The sequence below is a fragment of the Aythya ferina genome, assembly GCF_964211825.1.
Source record: "Aythya ferina genome assembly, chromosome: 20".
Taxonomy (NCBI): Eukaryota; Metazoa; Chordata; class Aves; order Anseriformes; family Anatidae; genus Aythya; species Aythya ferina.
Window position 1 is genome coordinate 8,792,675 of NC_140318.1, and position 27,305 is coordinate 8,819,979.

The window sequence follows — 27,305 nt, forward strand, 5'->3', positions numbered from 1 at the left end:
AAGTAATGGATTTTTATTGAAGTTTTAGCACATTGGCTCTTGAAAAGCTTCATCTAGTTCTATTTTAATTAAAGTTTGGAGGCAAATACAAAATCTCTAGACACAAAAACATTAAATGAATCTTGTGTAATCCTTAGGAGTAGGTATAGCAGAACTTTTTCTCTGGCATCTTCTTAACATTTAATTCTTTCAGCTTTGAGGAGATGCCTTGTTATAACAAACTTGATGTTTCTTCTCTTTTGGAAGTTCCTTCAGGTTGTAAATTAAGTGTGCTTTATTTAAGGCTCAAATGGTATTCTGGATTAAAGCAGTTTTAATCTGTCAGGGATGTTTTTGCTTTGCCAGACCTCTTTATTACTAGTAGTTCTCTTGCTTGGAAATTTTAAAAATTGTCTCTTTAAATATACAAGCTAGTTTCAATGTCTAAACTCTGCAGTCAGTGATGCAATTCTTGCTCAGACACTTAATACTTGAGACCTACTATGCATTTGTATTTTTCTGTAGAAATAAGACTTGGAAAAGTTCCTACAATACTGATAAAAATAAATAGATAATATTAAAACTTATTGCCAGATTTTCTTTTACACTTACTGGGTGTGGTTGTTTCAAGTATTGCTGTAGTTTGAGAGCAGGATGGGCAGAAAGGACACTTTGGGCTGAAGAATGATTTCAGCACTGCTCAGACAGTTTGCGTATGGTTTTGTGCGGGTCTGTATTGCTTAATAAAGGCTTCCAATCCTGTTCATGCACCAAAGCACTCTGTAGTATTCAAATAACTACAAAACCTAAGGAAGAATAGGCAGAACTTCGCTTTGGTATCAGCCCTCTGGGGCTTGCAGAGGGCCTTTGAGCTGCTGCCTGTACTGCTCAAGGGGATGCGGGCAGCAGGATGTTTCCTCTGTGTTTCCCCTGCACTGCAGGGACTGTTTGTGGGGAATTTTAGTTACAATACTTAAATACCTGTAATGAAGTGGGCTTTTGTGGAGTTTGAAGACTACAGAGACTAAGGATAAGAATGAAGAGGGTGAAGGTCAGGCTTTTGTCTTACAAAGAAATTAAATGCACAAATGTTCCCAGTGCTTTGGTTCCCTTGGCTGGTAGGAGGCAGAGCCTAGCTAGGAGACGTTCCTCAGGCTGTTGCTTCTGTTGGGCACCTGACTGGTACTTAGGGGTCAAGAGGTCTTGCTGAAAGCAGTGGTATTTTCTGCCACAGGCACACACTTACTGCTTTTCCTTGGCACCCCAAAACTGCTGCAGCTGTGCTGCTGCAGCTGGGTTTGGGGGCCGCGGGTGTGCAGAGAAGAGCAGTGGTGCAGGAGAGCTGTGCAGTGTGGTTTGGCAGGCAGATGGACCTTGAGTGATGTATGCCTCAGGATTAATGCTTCTCACTGGTCAGTGTGACTAACACAGCTGTGAAGACCTCAAATCTTTCACTTTTTTATAAACTTGTTTTTATTCGTGATCTGGCTGTTGCTCCAAAACAGAGCCCAGAGCTTCAAAGTGGTGCTGAGGGGTAGGCAAGGCAGGGTGGGACCTAGCTGTAGTTACAGCTCGGTAGTTGTTCTTCTCCCCACCTTCTTAAGATCCTACTTTCTTGTAGGATCTGTGTCTGAGTGCTGAAGGCACAGAGCACTTCTTTCCTCCCTCCCCCCCAGATATCCCAGGATCCTTTCCTGGCCATGCTGCCCTAGCTTTTAAATGTTTTGTCTTTCTCTCCCTTCTTTCAGAGCATCTTTAAAATAGCTCTGCCTTCTTCCATGCGTTTGAGAAACTGGCTGCCTACATCACAGCTAAATCAGAAACATAGCTGATCATTTGGACAGATACAAGCTGTGTGGGCTTCTTGCCAGCATTATATTTGCTTTTGTCTTCATAAAAAGTAGTCCTGAGAGATGCAGGCTTGCAAACAGTGAGAATCCAGCAAAGGCATGTGCTTTCATATAGTTTTTTTAGAATATTTATTTTTCCAGTCAGCCAGCTTCATGAGTTATTTCAGGCCATGGTATGTTGCTTGCTTGTTGATCAGATGCACAGTGTGATAATGACTTGGGGATTTAAAAAAAAAAAAAAAGAAAAGAAAAAAAGAAGAGAAATGGCTTACTGTTGGCCCCTGCAGATCGTTTGCAATTGGAAGTGATTAAAGTTGTGTGGTGTGCACCCTGCGCGATCCTTGCCTGGGTGTGTGTTGGTGATGTGGTGGATGAGTGTCCATGCTGGGAGCAGCCTGTGTGGATTGCTTCAGTACTTGATGTGGCAAAGGTGAGGCTGCTGTTAGGAAAAGTGGCTTGGTGCCTTACTGACTGGAGTCTTTATCTTTTTTCATACTGTTTAGGAAAATGAAGAGGGCGAAATATTTTGGAGTTGCTGTAGGAACAAATTACTCAGCCATGTCTTCAAAGCAGTCTTAAATGCGTCAATATAATGTCACATTAGAAAAAGTGTGAGACTTCAGTGACTTGAATTTGAGTCCCTACTTCATGTGAATTTCCTGTGGGTCTGTGGGTATGCAGCAGCTTTCTGCTGGTAACACTGGTAAGAGCACTCAATAGTTGCAATATATTGAGTGCTGTAGTGTTTAAGCCCTATATTAATAGGGTCTAGGTAAGTGATTAGCACTAATTGAATTGTGGGCAATCCCACGTGTGAGGTCAAGCTTGGTTCAAGTCCAGCAGTGAGAAGGCCAAGTTTGATGTGTGAAATGTGACTTGCTGGAGCAGGGGAGTTCTGGACGACCTGGTTAATGGCCTTGGCTATTAGGTCGTTAAACACGGGGCCTAGTGCTGTAGTTCTCAGGCCTCTCACAAGGAAAGGAAGGTAAGGTGAAGTAGCACATAATGGAAATTGAGGTAGCAAGAAGCTTTTCAGTAAAGTAAGGTAACTAGATTTGGAGGAAGATGCTGGGAGTAGGAAAGAAAAAAGAGATGTATCTGCCAGCAGCCCATTTAGCCCTCTCTTGGAGAAGACTAGGCAGTGAAGTTCATCCTACATATGAGAAGTTGGCTGGTGTGTGCCAAAGCCCTGTGGAAGCAGCCTTACCACCACCTCTTTTCTCAGAGGCTTATCACCCCTGCCATTCTTGAAAACAGTTTCTACAAGGACAATTTGGGAATTTCTGAGTGCAATTAATCCTTACACTTGTGTATTCTGCTTTCCTTTACCTTACAAGGCAAACAGGCCTGAGCAGTAGTAGGAGGGAATATCTTCGTGGGCAAACAGGCTCTAAAACTGCCATTTACCTGGGAGATGACAGGCAGGCCCAAATATCCAAGAAGGCTGAGGTTAGAGTTACGTCCTCAGCAGACACAGGAGTTGTTTGACATCTGCTTTTCTGCAATCCTTCATTCTTCCCGCAGCAGCCTTACTTCTCTCAGGATAATAGATTGCTCCTACTTTTAACCATCTCAACTAGGTGCCTTGCCTGTTCTGCCTGATATGTAAGGACTCACTGCTTTCTCAGCCGGTGCCTGAGGCTTAATTTGCCACCTCAGGGTTAGTGCTGCACTACTGCTGTTGTACATCTCCAGCATCGGAGCTGGTCTGGATGCCTCGGAGCACGGGCAGGGCTGGCAGGAAAGTGGCTGGCTGAGGATGAAAACAGCCGGGCTGGCCAACAGCCACCAGGATATGAGGTAAATCTATTTAAAACATTGCTGGAGCTCCCTTCCTTTAACTGGATTCGAGTATTTATAGGTGGTTAATACACTGAGATAGAACAAGATAAGTATTTGTCTTTATATGAGGTCGGTGGCAGAACAGGATAGCCTAGATCTCTTCCCTCTGTTTCTACTTTTTTTTCCCATCAATACTAAACTGTTGTTGACCCTGCTGCTTCCCAGCTAATCTGCCCATCTGACCTAATGGAAAAATGGGTAAAGAGTTGTAGGATGGAACGCAAGCTAATAAGCTTGGTATGGCCTGCTGCCTTGTGCTCTTCCACTCTGAACCTCACTTACAAATTGCTGCCCCTTTTTGGTGGGAAGCTGAAGGCCCAGTGAAAGTATTTCCCCAGATGCATGTTTTTCTGAAATTGTTCCAAAGTCTTACTCTTGTTTTTGAAGGCAACAATCTGCTTGAAGTACTCCAGCGTTAATCTTCTTGTGAAGCTGCAGCACGGTTTTGAAGCTGTTCTGCATTACATTCCCACTTACTTCCCTGTCCTAACAATACAGCCAGGTAACACGTCTCTGGTGCCAGCGCTCCCAGCTATAATTTATCTGAACTTCTACCCTTCCCTTCTTCACTTCCTCCTTTTTAAAACCAATAATATTTGAATGGTAATTCCAGCCTCAAGGCATGTGTAAATTCATTAAAGAACTTGCCTTTTGAAGTGGAATTAGTACTTTGTTAAAGCTGTTTGTATGTTCTGGGTCATGAACCACCTAATCAGAGACCTGGGTGCATCTGGACTGTGCTAATTAATGCTGCAGCCCTGGAGCACAGAAGCAGAGGCAGCAGCTCAGTGCACAATTGAGCTCCTGAGACCAGTTGCAGAACAACCTCTAGCTTCTGTGCTGGGTGCTGATTGTCCTCAGACAAGCTCATGGTGCAGGGACACTTGTCTGCTTGTGTGGTAATTTCCTGTATCACAATGTCATCGCTAGGCTGATAAGCCTCCTAGAATCTTTTTTTCTCATAACAGATGAGTTTAATATCGTCTCTTTTCTTGCCAGAAGTCTGTTTTAAGAAGTCCCTGGCCATCTAGGGGTGTGGACTGTGCATCTTCGAGCCCTATAGATCGTGGCCAGTTCCTTCAGATGTTGTATCACTGGCTCCTGATTGCATTTTGTTAGTGACTATAGCACAGGATTTCTGTTTCTAATTCTCGGCCTAAGCTCCTTTCTAATGCAAGTTGTCAACAAGACACCAGCAGCTGATGCTCAGGTCCTGAACATTCAAAAGCATCTGATTTATGAGAACTGCAAAATTTCTGGAGAAAAGAGATCCATCAAGAGGAGGGAGGTGTCTTTTAGGAGTGTTGCTCAGATATGAAAGCAGTGATTGAGCTGGGTACCTGGACAAATTGGATTTCCTGGCCCTGGATGCTTTGGTGAGGTGTTTATTAGAGTTGTACAAATCACTTAGCTTTTTTTTTTATGGCTCACTCCTAAAGTAAAATAAATGCTTTGGGATGAAAGTGTTCTTGATAAACATCTCAGGCTTTTAAGAAATACTTCTGGGATTATTTGCCCTTTAAATTTTTAGGCAACCTGACTTCAATGTTCTGCCTTGTTTGCTTTCAGCTCTTAAAAAAACAGAGTACAAGAGATTGACTTGTTGAAGGAAAAACAAAATTGTCACACAGGTACTAACACAACTTGGCATCAATCTACAAGCGGTTCTGGTTGGCCTGGACTGCTTTTCTTTCTATGGAAAAAAAGTAATCCAGATCAAGTTATCACCAGCAAAATCTGCTATTCAAAACAGAGGCATCCTAGTCCCTATATGGTGTGAGTCTTGGCAGTAGCTTGCTTTGATCAAATACAAATCAACCGGGAGTTTTTTCCCCTTTCTCAGCATCTCTTTTGGCAGAGCCTCCATCTGTGGTTAGTATTGGAGAGCTTGGTGGCTGTTCCAAGCTGAAAAGAATGCCCATCGTGGGATTTGGTGAATAGCTCTATTCATAAGTCATCTCGCCCTCCCCCCTTCCTCCCTCCAGCAATGCACTTGAAGGCTCCAGGATACTTGTGCAACCTTGGGTCTAGTGCGCGGGGCGGCGTGGAGAAGAGCACGGTACAGCCCGTCCTGAGGAACGGCAGCAGCACGTAGCTGCTGCCTCTGAAGCAGAGCAGAAAAGGAGTTCATACATTTTTCCTTCTTGAACATAACCCTGCTAGTCACCTTGTCCAGGGTCCAATTCCTTCCATTTATGCGGTCTGGCTCAGTTTTCTTCCCTAGTGGACTCCTTGTGTGTGGAGGGAGAAGTGGCACCGCTGCCTTTGGATGCAGAGCCAGTAATGTGGGTAGCCGAGGGAAGTGCCTGCTGTGTGCTTCTTATTACCTTGCCTGGCACCACAAGGGCAGACAGCTCTGGGCTTGGGAAAGGACTTCTCTAAGGATTTTGATTTTGAAAAAAGCTTCTCTTTCAACTGCCATGAAACTCGACTGTTGAAAAACTTGACAAACGAGTGAGCTACTCTGCTCTTTCTTGTTTATTTTATTAGCAGAGAAGAAAATGTGGGAAGTAGGAATGAAAGCAAACAAGGTGGGAGGGAGAAGATATGAGTTAAAAAATAAAAATTTAAGAGGTAAAAATGGAAGTGAAACTTCCTGAAATTAACTTATAGGATTTTGTAAATAAACGTCAGTCCTGAAGAGAATGGTTTTCATGACATCTATACAAACTTTTTTTTTTCACTGATGGAACAGTTCTGTATGATCACAATGGAGGTCTTGTCCAGTCAGGCACTTCTCTCCCTGCTCATACTGCTCTCCTGTGCCCTCATCCTGATCCAGAAACCTACATTAACTTATATCAGGAAGTAGTTTGGCTGTCATACGGCTACAACCAGTCTTTTAGTTCATTCCGCTTCAGCAGCATACCATTTTTGCTTTTCAAGAAATTCTGGGCACTCGAGTATCCTCTCCATTTGTGAGTCTGAATTGTGCCAATAACTTATGGATGGGCTCCTATTGCTTGCATCAGTTGGCTGGTGGTGAGCAACTGCATTCTGCATCACTTTTTTTTTTTAAATATTCTTTTTTTTTCCCTTCCACATTAAACTGTCTCTTAGTTAGAAGGGCAAGAACTCCTTGGCTTTCTCGATTGTCCCCTTGATCCCACTGGGGGGCAAGAAGAGTGAGAAGGCAGCTGTGGTGCTGAGCTGCCCTCTGGTTTAAACCAAGCACGTGGCATGTTGGAGGCAGTGGTTCCTTAGAGATGGGGTCACACTCAGCACTTTTTAGGTAAGGACTGTTGTATGCCTAGTAGTAGATAGCCTTTGTCTTGAAGAATTTCAGAATGTGAAGGATCAATACAAAACATCTGCTTGGCCAGATGCATTGCAGTTCTCTTTATTTAAGGTTATGGCACTTAATCCTCAAAGTAGCAGGCTGAAGGTGAAGAACACATCAGAACTGATTTTTCTGATAACTGAAGATGAGGCCTGCACTTGCTGGGTATAACCTTCCTGTCCCATTAATGCTGCTTCTCCTGTGGAAGTATATACCTACAGTCCTTATGTCAGATCAGGGCATTACATAGTCTGGCATGAACTGAAGCTGTGAGGATCTTTGGTGTGAAAAATTGGCAATAGAAATGTTGAGAAGCTTTCAGGATGTCATACTGAAGGTGTCTGTTACATTATACTGAAACAAAACAAAATCAGCATTGGATGTACCACAGTTACAGTTCTCCTTTTCCTTCCGGAATAACAAGTATCCAGTAACAAGCTTTTTTTTTTTTTTTTTTTTTTTTCATGTTTAACTGAATGAGCTTCTCTGATGTTTTCTTAGGGTTATATATGCTGTCAGATACAGTTTCAGTCAGATGACAGCATGTTTGCTGGAAAATGTGAGCTGAAGAGTTGATGGGTGACTAGAGACTGTTTTGTTTTATGTGGAATTCTGATTTCACAGCTAGAGAAGTAGTCATGGCACTTAAAGTACCACCTTCTCCTACATGGCCCACTATTTAATTCTGCAGGAACATGCTGAGACCGGGTAGGTAAGATGATGGGATTTACCATTTCATGAGTAAAGCTTATCAAGTGAGATGGAGACTACAGACAGAAAACATTTTTTCTTTTTCTGTGCCTGGCTCAGAGATTTATTTCTTTGGCAGTCTGGAAAAATGTCTGTCCCTCCCATCTCTCTAGCCAGTCACACAATAAACTACTCCTAAACATTTGGCTGCCCTAGGCAACTTGCTCTGTCTGCAGAATAGAGCTAACTCGGTTGCTGAGGCAGTTCAAAGTCCAGTGCTTTGTACTGTATGACTGCTGTATGTTTGCAGAGTCTCTCTTCAATTAGGAATTAACCTGATTTTACCTGGCCTATAAGGGATGCATTCTCCCTATTTCCTTCAGTCCTCTGGGAGGAGGCATTCTGTTGGTGGAAATGAAGTCATCTTGACTTGATACTTCTCGTTCCCTCAAAAGTGAAGGGGAAAAGATGACAGACACGATGAGAAGCACTTCCTCAGTGACTTGCTTTTCAATAGTGTCACTTCTGCAGCCTGTGAAACCAGACATACCTGTGTGCAGCCAAAAGCTGTTGATTGCTGGAAGCTCTACGGTGTTGGACCTGGCCTCAGCAGGCTGCCCAGAAGCAGCAGTCTGGGTGCTCCTTGCTGTTTGCTGGCAGTGGGGGGAGATCTTGCTGGAGCTCCAAGAGTGGAAGAAACAGCTGTGTTCCCATTACCCCTCCTGCCTGCCAGTCCTGCTAGGGAAGCTGTTGTGATTCGCCTGGCAATCCCTCTATTACCAGAAGTCTCTGTATTTTCAGGAGGCATTCAGATTGTTTCTTTCCATAGCATCATCTAGGACAATAGTTATGAAGCAAGGCATGTCATTGTGGTTTGAGAGATCTGGCTTATTAGACCTGCATCTAAGCCAAGGCTTTCTAAATGCCTGTGAGATTTTTGTATTAGAACACCTCTTAGTAGGGGTTAGGGTTGGACGGTGCTGCAATAAATCAGGACCTGAAGAAATCATTGAACTGACTCTTCAAAAAAGAATTGTTTGTGCATTTAAGGCCAAGGTTTTTCAAGGTGACAAGAGTAATGACAAAAATTGTCATGCTGTGTAATGGTCAAGTGGGAGTTGGGGTGAATTGTTATCTAGGAGACAACCAATAAACATCTGTTCTTATTTTTCCAGAGTGTTTCTTGTCACATTTGGCACATGGCATGTAGCTTTTACTACACAAAATACTTAAGCAGTAAACCTCTATAAGGAGAGATTCATAAACTGTTTAGCTATTGTTTACCGAGCTATGCCCCTTGTCCTGATGGATTGCTGTCCAAGATGCATGGGGCTGTCTGAGCCTTAAGCTCAGTGTTGCAAAATGCTGCTGAACACTCGTGCCACTGCCAACTAACAGGCTTTCCTGGGGGTCAGGATCTGTGCTGAACACCCAAAGTCACAGGAGGACAATCTCCCACATCACCTTGAGGCATCATTTTTGACTATGTGGGTTGGGTGCTGGTTGTTTCTTTGTTTGGGAACCCATAACCTAATTCTCTGAGCAGGTACAGTGGGGTCTCAGTCACGTTGCAGGGTCATCCCCTCTGTTAATTCCTATCTCATTTCTTTGGAGAACAGAAGATGGCTGTTCCTGCTGATTAGAGTTTACTGGCCACTAGACAGCTGGATGTGTAACACAGTAATCCTACAATGGCAGGAGAGCCTGGAAGTTACACAGCCCTAATGCTGTAGAAATAGGAAATTTGGGATGGCTGAAGTCAATTTGGGTTGGAGGCTAACAGGTCTGTGGGCGAGCTGTAAGGCAAGGCTTGGGGAGCAGGAGCTGTGCCCAAGGCTTGGATGAGCTCACGTGCCAAAGCTGGCAGAAGCAGTTGGGTACTGTTGAAAGAAATGTTGTCCTTGGTAACAAAGTGGGAGCTTCAGAAGTTGAAAGTCACTAAGGAACTAAGAAACGCTGGCTCCAGTGGGGCAGGGAGTATGTGAGGGTGTCTTTGTTCACTTCCAATTTGTTTTCGCTTGGGCTACTGTTTCCTCAATGCTGTCCTTGAACTCTTGGCTGTTATCCAAGGAGGAAAGCTGAAAGTGGTGGGGGAGAGCCCTTCCAAAACTCATTGAAACAAAACTCCTGGTAACCTAACCATACCACAGAGGTAACAGGCTACTGTAAGCAATTTTCAGGTGTGGCCAAACTGTTAGGGCCTTTCTGGGGTGGTTTGCTAAGTCTGCTTTGAGAAATCTCAAATCCTTCGAACATGGCGTAGTCCCCCCTGTGCTGCTTTAGGCATGTAATGGCACTAGGCATATTTATGGCCTCTTATAAATCTCTGTGATTGCTCCTCCTGGAGCTGCAGTAGGAGAATAGAGATAAATGCCCTGCCACATTTAAAAAAAAAAAAAAAAAAAAAAAAATCTCTTCTCTGCCAAAATCCTTGCTGTCTGCCTAGTCACCTTCTTGTTTTCTCGTTTTGGGAAAGGGAAAAAAAAATGCATTTATCTGCATTACAAGAGCTTTCCATATATAGAGCTATTCTTCAGCCCTGCTCTCTTCTCTTACGAATTTATGCATTAACTCTAATTTAGCTAAATACCTCCGGGAGTAAAGTGCCAGCTCCCTTGAATCAGTGAGAAGTTCTTAAGTTCCTGTTGATTTTTAGGGGGGTTGTGATGTACTTCTAACTCTCCCTCAGGCTACATCCATGTTGCCTGAGCCTATACCTGCTCATTCAGTAGGATCAGGTTTGGATCACTTTCTTATTCAGGTTGGGGTCCAAATGCTCTAAACTGGATGCACAACATCACATTTCAGCTTAACTGGGGCTGAATCAATCTCTGTTGCTTAGAGACAAATTTTCAAAGACATTTACAACAGCAGGCTCTGTGGGAACTGCAAGAGATTTTGAGTTTCAGATGAGAACTGAATCTTGTCTCTGCCTTAATGATTTGACTTCTCAACCAGCTGCCTCTGTGCTGAATGGGGGAACTTCCAAATCTGTCTTAGGTCTCCAGATGGCCAAGCACTTTTTTATATAGGAGTCAGTTATTGCTGTTTCCATCCTGCCTAAAGATTTTTACTCTGAAAGGAAAGTGGAATACTATCTCCACTGCAAATTGACTCAACTCTAGTCAGTCTCATTGGCAGTAGGACTTGAGGTTCAGTCACCCATATTTGCAACACTTGGCCAAAGTTTCTGATAGATTCTGGACATATTTGTTCTTGAACAAGAACTTCTGTGGTACTGTTATCTCCATGGTCTGCTGTGCTCTGGTTCTAAAACAGTTCACTAACGTTTGAAAAAAAAGTTGTCAACTGTAATAAGAATTGTTGTTTTTAAAACATGGCTGGATGTTTTGAAAAACATAAGATTTTTTTTCCCCTCTGACAGCAGTACTACAGATCTAAAAGCATAATGTCTTCCTGAACCAAATAAGGTCCTTGCAACTATCAATAATAAAAAGGTATGTCTACAGCATGTCTTAATTAGAAGCATGTGGTAATTTTACATTCTGGGATCAGCTGTCCTGTGACAAGGTAATGCTCTAGGACAGCTTACAAGGGCACGCTTACGGCTTTATCTTGGGCAGCTGTGACTGATACAAAGGTCTAAGCTTATGCTTATGCATTTCAAACAAGCTTGATGCCTCCACAGCTCTGCTTCATTTTGCAATGTATATTTAGGCCCAGAGGGTAGCCCTTTTCTCTAGGCAGAAGGCTGGAACTGTGTTTATCATAACTGTGTTTACTAGAATTGTGCAGGTGCAGCACAAATCTCAGTGTGGCATAGTCATGTAGTTTTGGGAAGAACAAGCACATCACACTGCCTACCTTGAGTGAATGAAGAAGCAACAACATTTTTTCTATGGACTTAAAGTGATACAGGACAAAAGGAGGAAAAAATGAAGTAGGTGAGAACTGTTAATGGATGTAAAAGTGTGCCTAGCAGAGCTGTAACCAGGGCAGTTCAGCTATCCAGGACTGGAAAGCAGCAGGCCCTATTCTGAAGCTGATCGAACACGGCGGTGCCTTGCCCTGTACTAGCAGGTTCTGCCTCCTGCTTGGCCTCTAAGTACTGGCGAGTCCTGGTGTACCAGGGCTATGGTGTACCAGGGCTACACGGTGCATGGTCAGGTGTCCCCTCATGTTCTTGGTAGCTGGGAGTGAACGGAATCTGTGAGCCCTGTGCAGAGGGGCACAGCTACTTGTTGTGCAGTGGCACTTGATGCACAGAGCCTTGGTCTAGGTACCCTGTGGGGCTCTGGAAGTGGTGGCAATAAAACTCCCTCAGCAACCTGGTGCACCAGGGCTGCGTGTTCCCGAGTGCTGCACCGCTTGGAGGGCTACAGCAGCGTTCCTTGTTTGCCTGGGATTTGCTCTTTGAATAACTCAGTGTATCTTTAACATCTGAAGTAATGTTTAGGCAGCCTTCTCTATATAGCATCAAAATTTGGCCCAAGGAAATGTTCTTTTGGTTCATTTCATGGTTTTAGGAGGCTGGACAAAATAACTCTACGTACTCTGAGCATTGCATGCTATTATAATTCAGCTACATTGCCACTCTCAGCTTTGAAACTGAGTCTCTGATTCCTCTGGAAACATGCTTGCTAGCTGGGGGTATGCTGGAAGACAAGGACTTCTGATCCAAGCTGATGTGCAGGGTGTGCACAGAAGCATGCAGCTGGAGGCCTGGTCAGCAAGGCAAGTAAGAGAATTGCTGATTGTTGTTGAAATGGAAATGCTAGTGAGAAGGCTATTATTAAGTCATGGCTGGCAAGGGAAGCGGCGTCAGACAACTGGGTGGCTTTGGGAGTTGCCCATGGAGAATATGGTGGTGATTAAGAATGCATAAATTGGCTAGCAAAGCCTGAGGGGGTGGACTAATGCATAATCTGGCCTTCCGAAGTTGGCCAAATTCTCAGGAAAACCATAATTGCAACTGAGCATCAAGGAGTAGTTCCTCAGTTTGGCTAGACTCATATTTGTTCAAATTAAGAAAGCTATGACTCTGCACCAACTGAGGATCACTGTTGTTCTTGCCAGGCCTTTTTGCTGAGGCAAATGCTCGAGCTTGAAAAGATGACAGCAGAAAGACTTCACAGAGCTTAAGCTACAGGGAGCTCTTGCACCATCTGTCTGACCTTACATGCTGCAAGCTAGACCTTTCCCTGTTATTCCTGTGTGGGGCGTTGTGACTTTTGTTAACCTGTTTCCTCTGAAGGCACCTGATCTCTAGATACCGAGGAGAGATCCTGACCTCACCTTATGCAGTACTGAGGGACTGATCCTGCCACTTGTCTTGAAGTTGTGTTCCAAAGGTTATTCACAATCTCTAAGAAATTGTACCTTGTAAACTCTTTTTCCTGGCTTAACACTTGACTATCAGTCCTTAATAAGCTTTTGTATTTCAGTATATTAAAAGCCATTTTAATGCCCAGCAGCTTTCCTGCATAAATTCTGTGATAAAGGGACTGACACTGAGTAACCACAAGTACCCCAGTGCAGAGTCATATTAGAGAATGGGTTATTTCAAAGGGAGGATCTGAGGAAGGATTCCGCTCTTGGATTCAGTTCATGAGTCTCAGTGTTTGCGTGTCTGGACTTGGGAGGGACAGGGTACGGCAAGAATGCATTTATGCTGGATTTCTCTGCAAAACTGAGTGGAATAGGTGAAGAATTTGTTCCGAGGAGGTTGGATATTTCATACTACCCTGAATTGTTGTGGAAAAACACCTACAGCTGCTAAACAGCTACCGCCCTAACAACAGAGGAGCAGAGAACTTGGGCTGCATTCAGGCTGTATCATGCAGGGACTTAAAGGGCCACGGCTGGCGGGTTGTCTTAGTGTGCTTCTTTGTTCCTTTCCATTTACTTGTTACTGGTTTCCTGTAGTGAGCTGTTGGTGCATTCAGTCTCCTCTGAGTGTTTTTACAATTTACGTTCATGACTAGGTTTCAGCACTAAAGCTTTAAACTTCCTATTAGAAGTGCTGGCATGGTGCAAGAACTTCCCTGAAACAGTATGCGCTAGGTTGAGCGGCTGTGTGCGTCAGGAAGGAGGCGCTCTGGCCTTGGTGCTTTGCTGAGGAGGTGAGCATTGCAGTTCTGCAGGGTAAGCAGTGTGCTTGCCCTAAGAAAACATTGATCTATGAGGACAACAAGTATTTATTGCTAACGATGTGTATTGCTAAAGCAGAAGGGAGATCTAGATCGCAATAATACTGTAAGAAAGTGCTGAAACAGCACTGCAGAGGTGTGGAAGAGACCAAGAGACCTTGTAGTGATGACCAGTTGACCTACTTTGAGCTTTTACATCAGGCTGCTCAGTAAAATCTGCAGCACTCTTAAGACACTTGTGTATGCCTTCTTCCCGTTTTGAAGGAAGCTCTTTTTTTAGGCTTCCATCAGTTGTTGCCATTACTGGACCATGCTCATGTGCTGCTATTAATTGATCATACTTGCTTGATCATTGGGTGAGAATTGATTTCAATTAATTTGTTACCTGTAGCACCCTTTCTTTCCACTCTTCTTGCTTTCCTTTCTTGCTGAAACTCTACTTAAATGTGGACAGGTAAGCCCTGTGCTTCCTGTGGGGCAAGGTGGGTTGAAGCTTAGGCCCAGTACACCAGTCTAAGAAAGTATGCAAAGTATTTCCAAGCTTAATAGATACAGGAAGGGAGATGAGATTTATTTATTTATTTTTCATGAGTATAGGATCCAAATCTACCTTAAACCAGTACTTTAATACCTCAGTTTGGAATCGTGGACAGGAGTATAAGTGCGTGGGGATAGGATACAGGCACGAGTCTGATGCTGTCAGTTGGAAATCCCTGTGTGGATTGGTTCAAGAAACTTTCTGCCAGCATTTCCTTAATGCTTCTGGCTCTTACTCAGGTGGCAATTAACATGCCCATGCAAAACCAAGGGGCCTTTCTTCCTGCTTTGCCAACTTTTCAGGCCCAGACCTTTTGTCCTGTGGGCCCTGGAGAACAGAACTTCAGTTCAATTTGTTTGCAACATAGCACTACTTGGTATCTATGACATCCAGTCAAGGATTTCCTGAGTTACCTCTTCAGAACCCAGAGAAAGCAGTCTCTTGCAGAATTCACCACTTCTGTTCAGTGCAGGTATCTGTCTATGCTGTATACACTCATGTATAGTACAAATAAACTGTGCTGCTGAGTACTCAAACCAACGAGAACCAAATCACTACTATAATTCAGCAGCACCCTGATGCGTTCACAGCCACTTGTTTGGTCAGAGTGCACATCTTGGAAACTAGCTTGGGTTTATTTTAGGTTTGTTCTTCTTTTTTTTTTTTTTTTTTTTTTTTTTTTCCCTTTTGGGGTGAAAAATGAGGAAGAGGGGCCCTTGCAAGACCTGTTTAGGTATAGGGGCCTCTTTAAGTCCAAGACCTTCTTGTGGTGCACTTTCACTTCTGTAGTGTTTAAACAGTGTCACTGCATTACATGACTAATTACTCTGAAATGGCTTGCCCTTCCACTATTTCTCCAGTGGCTGCACTGTGTACACAGTGGAGTGTATTTTGGGAATGTTTTCTGCTTCGTTTGCATTACTTAAATATAAATGTAGTGCTACAAAAGGAAGGCTACAGAAGACAGCGGTGAGATCTTTGCCTACTTTTTGAGTGTGCATAACAACATCAGGCTGGACCTGGAGCTAATGCTGTCTTCCATACAGTAACAGTTTTACCCTTGTAGCAAAACATGAGCTGCCCTTGGTTCTATGCAAGCTTCTGTTGTAACAGCAGCTCTATCATTAGACCTAAAGCCTCACCTTTTCCTTCTGCCTGATGCTGTCTATACCCACTGATATAAATCAAATTACTGTTAAAATCAGTAACACCATAGCCCTCTAGTTTTCTTTATTGTTCCTATAAAGGAGTAATAACAAACTGTAATAGGTATTGCTAAATTTCTGTGAATTTACTTGTCCTAAGCAGGTTTCCTGTGATCATTACTAATACATGAAATTTGGTCAGATTCTGTCACTGTTTCTAATGCCTGAAAGTCTGGGATTTGGAACCTCAAACATGATGAGTAGAAATGAGAAGAAACAATACCATAGTTAGAGGAAGTCAGCAAAAAGGGGACCACTTGTCATTGGCCTCTTGTACTTGCTTTATGTTGAGTTTAGCTTGAGTTCACAGCATTTGCTGTACTGAGGAGAAGAAATAATTCCCATTTCTGGGTGCAGAGATTTTCATGTAATGGATGGTTCTGTTCTTAAACAGCGTGCATTTATCGTATGTGAATGTCATGTGGTCAGAGTTGGGGCATTGGATTCCACCCCAAAAGACACGCAGTCAGTGTGCTGCTAAACTTCTGCTGGACATAGTTCCAGTGACTTAGTTCCCGTGCTTTGACTAGGTTAAGACTGGAGAAGACTGTCCTCATTTTCAGAAGTCCATTCTGTAACTACACTCATCCCAGTTCATAAGGATGCCAGCAGTAACCAAACACAAAAACAGTGTCATCAAGTATAACCAGCTGCAAGAGACAGAAAAAAGATTTAATGCATATTTAAACCCTATTCCAATGCAAACCCATCTTGGATATGAATGTGTCCTACAAAGAAGTGGAAAGAATGCAAAGTGATTTAGGGCTTCTTGTTTTTTTCCTGTAGGGAACCTCAGATGGTCTGGTCTCAAGCAGCAACCCGTCAAAGAGCACCACCTGCATCTCACAGTGGCATGGTGAGAGAGGTGGGGAGGCAGAAGGGGGGAGAACAGTATCCAAAGAACATTAGTTTCATTTGAGAGGAGGAAACAACCCATGTTACATGCAAAAGCAATGAGTTTTAATAGCTTTTAATATGTTTTTAAACATTTCCATCACCCTCTATATTTTCAGACACAGCTTGGCAATAAATCAAAGTAAAAGCAAACACACACATCCAAGCTAGCCATTAGGCTGAAACAGAAATAAAACACTGGAGGGGCGGGCGAGTACTGAGTTTACATCAGTGAGGTTAAGGAACATGCAGACAAAACACTCAGCAGCAGGGGGAATACATCCTGCTTTCATTTTGGCCTGATCACAAGCCAGCGCTAGAAATGGAAACTTGTTGATGGCAGTAGCCAGCTACAGGCAAGTGAACTGCGTAGCTTGGCTGTATTGCTTCACGGGTGAGAGGTCTTCTGGGGAACTGGTGGTGCTTAGGACTTGCTTTTAGTGTCAGCCTGCTCCAAAGCTACTGCAGAAGCCACTTGTTGACTGAGGCTTATTTCCATCCCTCGTTTGAGGGATCAAGTATCAGTGCATTTCTTCTTTGCTGCTTCTGCCTCTTGCATTGCTAGGCCTCAACTGCTGCTAGTCAGTTCAATGCTACAGGGGTGTTATTTTCCAGCTCTTTAGAGGAGCATTTTAAGTCTGCACTTGTCCTCTGTTTTTAGTTCAGTATGGAAAATCAGTTGTATGTGATGCTCTAGGATGAGCTTCAAATATCACAAGACAAACTGCCAAGGTGAATTCAGAATGTTGAAATCACAAAATCATTTAAGATCATAAAGTCTGATCGTCTCTCACACTACCAACTCCACCACTAAACCACATACTGAATGCTATGTCCCCACATCTCTTAAATACCTCTAGGGGTGGAGCCTCCACCACTTTCCTAGGCAGCCTGTTCCAGTACTTAATGACTGTTCATTTTCTGTACATACTCCCTGTGCTGAAATATTATTTTTTCCTTTGATAGTCACGTTAAACTCAGCCCATCCTCATGATTGATTTAACAACTTCTGGGCTGTCAGTAGTGTAGGGTTCCTCTCTGCTCTGGAGAAACTCTTCCCCAGGCATGGAGCCATGAATAAATAAGATGTGCTTTCTCTTTCTTAGAGAACTTGGTAAGGGTTAGTGAAGACGAAGAGCCCTGCCATTTATGCTTTAATTTTCTTCCAGCTACCTTATCAACTCCATGTGATCTCAAAAGACTTCTCTGAATGGAGACTAGTGTGATGAGACAGTGCAAGCCACAATGTGCTATAATCTAGACAAGCAGAATAGTGAAATTGCAGTGACCTACTAAAGGCAATTTGTAAGTTTAAAACTTGCTTGACTGAGGTCAGTGGAACTCATGTCCAGTATGCTTCTCAGTAATATGTGCTGTTAGATTAAGAGTCCACCTTTGTATATTTGTAGAGCACTGACAGATTGAGCTGTAGTAAATTTGACAGTGTTACTCTGATGTTGCTTTTTGTAGCCATCTATTCAATCCCTGAGCCAGAGGAAGCCTCCTGTGCTTTAAGGGCAGCTGACTGGGATGTCTGTGGCCTTGCTGTCACAGGTAATAGACTGGTGTCTGCATGCAAAACTGTCTTCAGCAGGCTCAAAAGCCCTTCAGATTCTCTCTTGCTAACAAAGCTGCGGTTCTTTAAGTTGTCATCTGTAAGTGTTTGTACTGAACCTTTACCACTTAGCACCACCTGAGGCATTAGTGGTAACCTTAAATGCAAGGCACTCCCTTGTTTTATTAGAGCTGGAGCTTTAGGCTGATGAAAGCTTTATTTCCCTAGACTGGAAAAAAATAAAACCCATGGGGTTTTCAGCCGCAGCCTGTACTATATATAGAATGCCTTAAATCACTGCAAGCTCTGCATTTGAAGGGGCTATTATAGAGTGTGTATATGTACTTGTGTGTTTGTTTTTTATTGTGGAAGAATAGTCAACAGGGATTTTGTGGTTCTGTTTGGCAATGATGAAGTAATTAAAGTGCATTTTGAGGAATGGTGGGGAAAGAAATGATGAGAGCCAAGAGGGGAAGAAAAGGAGGAGGTTAGGGAGTTATTGAGAATAAGTTGCTAACCCTTCTTCCCCTACTGCTCTCACAAACCTCAGTCTTTACCTCACAAAGGTGGAAGGCTGCCAAGGGAAAGAGAATTAAGATTATACTAAACCCTACACTTCTTGCTCATAGATATTAAAAACTAGAAAAATACCCAGACCGCCCTGGAAGGTTCTAAGCAGCTCCTGTCGTGACTCATCCAGAAAGATTCCCCTATTGTCCTATATTTTCCAGCCTGCCAGACAAATAAGTACTTTGGAGGATATAAGTGTGTATACGTACGTATGTGTGCCATAGCAACAGAATTCATAACAGCTTCGGTGTTTCCATGTCAGGCATCTGGAAGGAGTGCAATACGCTACAGTGACAGAAAAACTGGGGACATTTGGGAGGTGGTGGAGTCACCGTCCCTGGGGGTGTTCAAGGAAAGTTTGGACATGGTGTAGGATGGGGTTTAGTGGGTGACACTGGTGGTAGGGGCATGGTTGGACCAGCTGATCTTGGAAGGCTTTTCCAATCTTTATGATTGTATAATTCACAGCAATATCAGATCTCAATATTCAGTTTTAAGTCCCATAATTTTGGAATCTTGGTCTCCTTTTCTGAATTCTTGGATTTTTTGCTTCCTATAATTAGGTGAGATAGTCAGAATTTATTTTTGTTTCAAGTCTTAAAACTCTTCAGCCAGACTCCCTCTCTGGGGGATGAGGACCACTAAGTGACTTCCCCTTTTTCCAATCCCAAATATTTGAATGTGTACAACTCCAAATCAGCATGTGCTTGTATTTGTGTCTTTGAAGTCTGTCTAATCAACTTGTCATGTGGAGGTGAACACACCACAAATACACAGCCGTAAGCAGGCGTGCAGTGCCCCTTGCAAGCCCTGCTGAGGGAAGAGTGAAACATCGGGTGGTTAAGAGAGAACATGTGCTGTGATGGAGAGCCTCAGTTGTGGTGTGCATGGCAGCAGCACGTAGGTGTTTGAGGGAAATACAATTTTCCAGCTGTAGGGAAGGTCGTGGGAAAAGCAAGTGGAGCTGAAAAATTTGGTTTGGATCTGATCTCTCTGTTCTAATGTAATTAATTTACTACAGAAGTCACTGCTGGAGGTAGAAAGAACAGAGGAACTCTATGCTGCTTCGTTTCCACTTGCATCAGGCAACTGGTTTCATTGTAAAGTGCATCTCTGGCATCTCTACCTTCTGCTAGCAGCACGGAGCCAGTTCTGAAGGACAGGCCAATTTGGAGGAACACCTTCTGTCAGTAGCACGTGAGTTGCAGTGCTGTTGTGGGTGCAGCAGTCCTGCAGGCAGTTTGCAGGCCACTCTCTGTGCAGCTTTAAGCACATTTGCAGCAGATATGACTGAGGAGAAGATGAAGATGGTATGTAAATGAAAGAAAACCTCTCTTTTGATGTGTGGTAGATGTGGGCTTTGTCTTTTGTGAAGATGTATGTCCAAATGTTGGTCTCTGTTTTTTAATTTTGGAATCCTTGCACGCAAGTTTTGCTGTAATATCTAGATATTTCATATGCACAGCAGCTGAGCTTTGGCTTCTTGCATGGAAAACTGACAAACTATTGCCTCAGACATAGACAATTAGCAGAAGGAGAGAGGGAGGGGGCAGCAGGGAAAGAAATAGGTGTGCTGAGCCCTGGAGCTTTCCTGTACTGCATATATAATGTCTCCTTTCCTTGGCAACGGGGGAATTTACATACATACATCCTTCTGAAATCCCCTTGTATTTTCAAAGTTATCACCTCTGTCAAAGGGTTGTTTTTCAAATTAATAATTTGCTACTTTCTATTTATTCTGTGCATGCCAAGGGGTTGAGTCAGAGCTTTGCAGTCAGGTTCTCCTCGACTGGTTCTGATTAGAGGCTGAGTGATGGAGCAGAGGGTCTGGCATGGCTCCAACTGGATTCCATGATGTCTCGACTTTAATGTAGTTAAAAATCCCAGACCTGGTGGTGTAGTTTATTGCAGTGGACTTTCACCTTGCCTTTGGAGCTGCAGAAAGCACAGCATGCTTTTGCTACTATATACCTTAAGGTCAAAGGCAGAACTGATTACTGTGTTTCTCTGTGGAGCTAGTCATGTTATCAGTGACACTGTTGGTAACTGCAGTAGAGCTATAGGCATCTTCTATTCATAAAATCATGATTTGTTAGTTTGTTAAAGGAGATTTTCTACGCATTTATCTTCAAGATTACCCTTTCATATCAGATGTTGCTACTGTTCCTAGTAGTAAAATAATCTCTTCTGAGAGACAACTGGTATGCACTGAATAAACTTATTCCACATAATCTTCTCCCTTAAGATCACACACATATTGCTGTGACTTGTTTTTATGCAACTCATCAGGTAACTCAGTGTGGCTATTGACTGTCTGCAGTGAAGCTTTAAAGACTGAAAACCAGCAAAAAATGTCCTCTGTGCCTTTTTCTGAATAAAAGCTTGTATCCTCCTATTTGTGTGTTTAATTTACAGTTAGTATGAGTAGACTTGGGAATCTTTCAAATGCTGAAAAAGTATTTTAGCAGAGATGGCTGTGTAAATGAATTTTTAATATTCAGGTAGAGTTCATATTTTTAGTTTAAAATTGTCTCACTATTAGAAGCAAAAAAAAAAAAGAAAAATTAAAAACAAACAACAACAACAAAACAAACAAACAAAACACCACAAACTGCAGAAGAGATCACAACAATCTGAGATCAAAATTTTCCTTGCTAATACTATTATGCAGTTGAGTCTCTTGGTTTTACTGTTCAGCCAGTGCTGCTCTATTTCTTGGATGTCTTTAAGGAAAGCACTTTTGCACATTCACAGCTTCTGGCTCTTTAGTGGTATTAGTTGCACAGTTAAATTAGACAAATGTTTTAAAGTCTTGCTGAATTAGGACTGTAATCTTAACTTTCATCTCTTCATATAAAAACTTTTCACTTCTGTAAAAATGTGTATGCTGGCAAACTTGAGCTTGAAAGAATGGGCTACAAGTTCCTGCACATGGTGATGACTTGGGAGAATTTGTCTGTGCCTGCGCAGGACTGAGAGCAGTGTGTGCGATGTGCCAGATGGGAAAGTCTTGGGGAGGCTGTTTGTCTCAGACTTCTGAACATATGATATCTTCAGCTGCTGGAAATCGAGAAAGTTAGAGTTCTGTCCAAAGGGCTTAAGTTGGTGAACTGAGTTCAAATTTTCGCTTCACCTGACTTCAACCCCCTTGGAGGGAATCACTGAGGCTTACTTAAAAATTTAGCTATTGATATGCACAGCTTGCTTAGGCAAGAAGTGCATAATGTGTAAAACTAAAAAAGACCCTAGTTTCCTTTCCAGCTGGGAGGTTTAAAAACACAAAACTGATTTATTATTATTATTATTTTTTAATAATAAAGATTGTTGTTGGCAGAACAAATCTGAGTCCCACTCAATTTGTCTATATAGGCATTTTCAAAGGTTAAGCAGAAGACTGGGAGGTCGGAGTGTCAAAGGCATTTAGAGTTGAAATAGCACATGTAAGTTGCTCGGGGTATGTTTGTGTTCTGATAGCTCTCGTGCTGCATGTTTCAATGGTTGTACTGATACCACGTGGTAGGAGATGTGCAGATGGATTTGGGAGCCAATACGTTTTGGTGACAGTTGATATATTACTCAAGAGAATTTATGGTACTTAGGCACTGGTAATTCACCTTGGCCTGAATTTCAGGAGAAAAATATATGGTACAGTTCCTTTATATCTTAGTTTTTGGCTCATAGGAGTAATTTGAGTGACTTTTTGAATGCGGGAAACTGCACGAGATATTTCAGTGGTGCCTGGGGAGGAGCCATACCTCTTGTTTTTAAGCAGTGATTTTGTTGGTTTTAATAGTTTTCCCTGTAGTCTCTGTATCTTGGTCTGTAGGAGTTTTCACATGGGATCTGGCCCAAAGCCTCTAGAAGTTGGTGGAAAGACTCCCACTGATTTAAGTAGGCCTTGGATGAGCCCCATCTTTTAGGAGAGAGCCTCCTTGTATTGGTTTGCATTCTCTCCTCTTCTCTCTGCATAAATTACAAGGTCAATTGGAGGCTTTGTATTTTGTTGGAGGATGATCTTAACATATGGAAGCTTATTCAGCCAGCTTACTGGCTCTCTTTTCCATGCTAAAACACTTTAGGGGAAAAAACACTTTAGAAAACTACTGTTCTCTACTAAACACTGCTGAAAAGATGATGTGTGTAGGACCCAGTGGTTGATGTCTGATTTCTTTGTTGTTCTTTTTTAAAGTTAGCCAAGCTTTGCGGTGGAAACTTTTTTATACGTTTTCATACAGTCATGAGTGAAAGAGCAGTGTACGCTAGCTTTAATAACCTGCTAATGCTCCAAGGAATTCTCTTCTTTGTAGAGTGAGTGGCCTTGAATTATGTTGAATTGATACAAAAACTCTCTCATGTTCTGTAGGATGCTGCAATTAAAAGGATGAAATTCTCCTGAACTGTGTGAAGATTTGACTGAATCCTTGCTTGTGACTTTAGGCTAGAATTTCACCTTGAACATAAACAAACTTCTTCAATCCCTCTAACTTTGTCTCAGTAGTTACGGTACTAGATTTGATGGACCACGTGGTGGCCCTGATGGGGAATTATCGTAGAGATACGGCCTACTCAAGCTGGTGAGTCACTAGAGATATGCTATCTAGGCTTAAGATGTTAGATGTTTAGGAGTTTGATATATCTGTGCTCCTTCCTGCTTTACAGAAGTGGTTTGGAGCCTGCTTTTCATCAAAAAATGTGGAAAATAGATCTGCTACTGTAGAAAAAGAAGGGCAGTGTTCTGTCACAGAGATTCATGGAGGTATAAAAGGCAGATATAAAGCTCTAGGAAATTAAACCTCAGTCATGGGAGCTCAGCATCACTGAACATCAGTCTGGAGTCTTGCAAGACCAGGATTACTGAGTTGTTCTTGATTCTCCCCATCAGTGAGTGCGGTTGTAAGAATCAGCATGAACTAAGTATTCTCTGTTTACATTCCTCTTTCTGGTTCCCAGATATGTCTGGTTCCAAACATTAAAGCTGTATACTTAGGATGGGTGTTACTGGAAAATAGAAAGAACCTCAAATGTTTGCAGCTTCAAAGGCTGTCAAACAGTGTAAAATATTATGGGATTTCATTTACAGTTGTTTTAAAATAATAATAATAAAAAAATAGTCTGTAATAACTAATAATACAGAATAATAGAAGGTAAATGGTTTTCTAATTCTGTGCATGTTCTTCTTATAGGAAAAAATTTGCTTCAGAACTGAATGCAGAGATTATATTTGAGTATGGTGTTCTTTGCTATTTACAGCCATGAAAATAAGTTCAGTCATTTCACTGGCCTGAAACAAATAATCAGAGTCACTCAGCTACTGGGGATTAAAAAAATAAACAAAACAAACAAACAAAACACACACACACATGCACAAAACAAAAACAAAACACAAGGATTATTTTGAATTCTAATTGTAATATGGCCTATCTGAACTTGAACAGTTCTAATGTTAGCGAATCTGTCACTCCGTACTGACAGACTGCATTTATATATATATTATCACAGTAACATCATCATTAGTTTCAAATCTTGACTTCTCTAACTTTAAACTGTGTGGTTTCACTTCCCTGACAAACTGGAAAACAAGTCCTCCAGGGCCTCTAAGCATTGACACAATTAGCAACAGCTAAATATTTTGTAATGCTTTAACATTTGCTGCCTGGGGCAGATACTTGATGGAATTCTTCTGCTCTCGTGTAAGCCAATTGGGCACTGTTCCTTGTACAGCTGCTTTATCAGAATAACTTGCCATTGTGCCAGATGTATACTGTATCACAGGGGGGTTCTTGCCTTGCAGAACTTATGATCCAGCTGAAAGCCCTGCATGGAACTTCTAAGGGATGATTTAGTAGCCGTAAAAGCTTCTCTACCTCCCCCTGTTACTTACTCATTTCTTTTGTGGCTTTAGTCAACATGTGTATCAAGGGCATCAAGCTTGGTCACCATAACGAACCTTCAGGCAGTCTTTTGGTGAGATATTTCCCACAAGCTGGGATGGAAGTCATCATTAACTGGTTCTGGAAGCTGTGGTCTGTATCTGGCTTCCAAGAAGTCATAAGGCTTAGCATAAAAATGAGCCCCAAGCATTGACCATACTGAAATGTCTTATTGCAACTTGAGGCACAGAGATAAAGGTAGAAGTTTGGGATGGGGGAAAGAGGTCATAAAAACCCAGGTTTCTTACAGCAGGGAGAGCTGAGCTTTTTGAAGTCCTGTGTAGTTTAGTCAGAAACTGCTGCTGTATAATAAATACGGATTGCTCTTTCCAACTATAGTCATGATGTTGGAAATTTTTAGGTTGGTGTTAGACCCCATGGGGTCTTGCCCTGGACCCTGCAGGTCTTTTTGTCAGCAGGGGTGAAGAAGTAGCAATAACTATAAGTAGCTTTCTCCTGCACTAAGTTATATACAGCGCCACCCCTTGAGGTCTCCTAAAGCTCTGAAAACCTGTTTAAAAAAAAAAAAAAAAAAAGCCTACAATATAAAGCTGATCACTGTTTTTAACAGGCAGTGTCACTGGGCAATGTTATAGCCCTTTTGGGAAATGCAGCTTTTGTAAAATACTGCCTGAGTTGCACTGAGGACACTTCTTTAAAATAAAGCTACAAGAACTTTGTGTGAGGTCCTAGCAAGTATGTGGTTATGACCACAAATGTTATCTTTAAGAGATACATTTTCTTAATGAAAGCTAATTATTTGCTTGGAATAAAGTAAATTGAGTGATTTGCAGTAGTGTGGATGAAGTTCCATGGAAGTCCTCACTTCTAGGTCAGAAGCTACTGATACTTATCAGAAATAACTGGCTTTGTTTCCAGTTGATGTCTTTCCTGTGGTAAAATTATTATTATTGTTGGCTTTCTAGCTTCTCCTTTGCTATAGAGTAGCACACCCTGGGTACTGTCTAGGAAATTTTTTTGCCAGATGGCTGGGTAATCAGTGTTCTGGAAAAATGAACCAACCACCAATGAAGGGATTGCTCATTTAGAGAAATGAGACAAATATCTGTATTTAGGGACAAGATAACAACTGAGATATATTTGAAAAGCTTAATTAAAAACAAGGTACAGAAGCAATTTAGGGTGAGGCACAGGGAAGTAGCTACTACTAGTGTTATGAATGAAAGTTAAAGCACACCGAGGAAGAACTGAAAGCACAGGGTTTCTTTGTGGAAGAGCTTCATAATGCTTGCTTTGGAAATCCCATTCCTTACAATGTAGAAAACTAAGCTCAGCTGGTAGTATCAAGTGCCTCTAGTGAGCTTTTGAGAGGGGGTAAAGTGATGGTTTGGACATGAGTAAGTTTTTAAGCTGTTTTTCTTCTCTGAAGCAAATGTTTAGGGGCAACATCAGAAGTTCTGCTGAAGATGATTTAAAGTAACTCAGTTAATGATCCTGAAAGCAGGCTGTTCATTTTCACAATCTGTTATGGTGTCTTTCTTTTATGCATGCTCAAATGACTGAAAATGAAGTTCAGCTGGGCACTAACTTAGGGCCTGCAGATTTTGCTGTTGTTTTAAAATTATACCCTTAAAAAAATGTTTCCCATGTATTACAAATAGGAGACTAGAGCACAAATGAAATGACTTGCTGTAAAATATTGGTCAAGTCAGTGGCACGTTGGGTTAACAATAATCCTGTTGACTTTATGTACAGCGCCAGCTTCAAAGGGACTTACTTTTTCACAGCATCCGCAGTTGTGACCTCCTAGTCTGAACAGGCAGCATGGTCTAATGCTACTTAAAGCTCTCCATGCTTTGCTGTGAGAATTTTCTGCACTTCAAAGCATGTGAGATTGTCTAGGGTGAAGTGAATTTGATTAGTATTGCACTTTCTTTCTGGAACCTTGGTTCTAGTCCTAAGGTGCAAACAGTTACCCCCATTGGTTTAAAAAGAGGCCACAGCACTAATATATCAGATGCACCCTAATCACTTGTCCTTTGCCTGTCCTGATCTGCGTATGTCTTGATCTGGCCAGAAATGAAGACCTGAGAAGCCCTTACTTTTCAAAATGCCGTATTCTTGGAGAAGGAGAGGACTTTTTCATTTCATAAGGAATTTATTTCCTTGAAACACTTCTGGCAAGGGCTGTATGATACTGGGAAATAGCTATTGCCCTCTTACTGTGGCACTGCAGGGATTTGTTCTAAGATGGTAAGTGCTCAGGTAGTACAGCTATGAGAAGACAAACACGCTGGAGAGAGAACTTAATAAAAGTAGCTGCAAATGTAGTTTGTCAGGTTACAGATGTCAACATCACAGTCTGTGGCATTGTAGTTACCCCAGCAGGAGCTCAAGGTCCATCTTCCTTTGGAAAGGAAGGAGGGAGGGCAGGGGGGAAGAAAAGACGCAACCCAGACTGAAAACAGAGTTCGGAGAAATTATTTGAACTACAATGAGTTTAGCTGGCAAACGGTAAAAGAAATAAGAAAAAGCTGCTCTGTCATTCTATTTTTATCACTGCTAACAGATGTGAATTTTCCATGAACACTTTCAGTGAATTTTTTTTTTTTTTAAGCTAATTTGCTGCAATGTTAGCATTTGTAATTGGTCAACCTTTTGATGTTTTCACTGCAGTAAATATAAGTACATCTTAAAACTGTGTTATATTATATTAATATCTGCTTCATCTGATTTACATCATTCTTTTCTGATTTTTTTTTTTTCATCCTTTATTTTTGAGTTTTCCTCATGCCTTTTTCTACTGTTGAAACAGCTGCTGCTCTGTTTTAAATATTTATCCCAATCTGGAATGAAAACAAATTAAAGTTTAAGACTGATGAATAAAAATGCTTGTTTTCA

The 27,305-nt window shown here is 42.1% G+C and overlaps 1 protein-coding gene across 2 annotated transcripts in view; it reads left to right on the forward strand.

The window, feature by feature from the left end:
- LOC311421870 (uncharacterized protein) overlaps positions 1-20,908 on the forward strand; it is a 35,331-nt gene extending 14,423 nt beyond the window's left edge. For both annotated transcript variants that reach the window (XM_084494289.1, XM_084494288.1), the window contains 2 exons: positions 16,281-16,350; positions 19,535-20,908. In XM_084494289.1, coding sequence (XP_084350415.1) covers positions 16,281-16,350; positions 19,535-19,669 — 205 coding nt within the window. In that variant the 3' untranslated portion in view covers positions 19,670-20,908. The remainder of the gene's footprint in view (positions 1-16,280; positions 16,351-19,534) is intronic.
- The last annotated feature ends 6,397 nt before the right edge of the window (positions 20,909-27,305 follow it).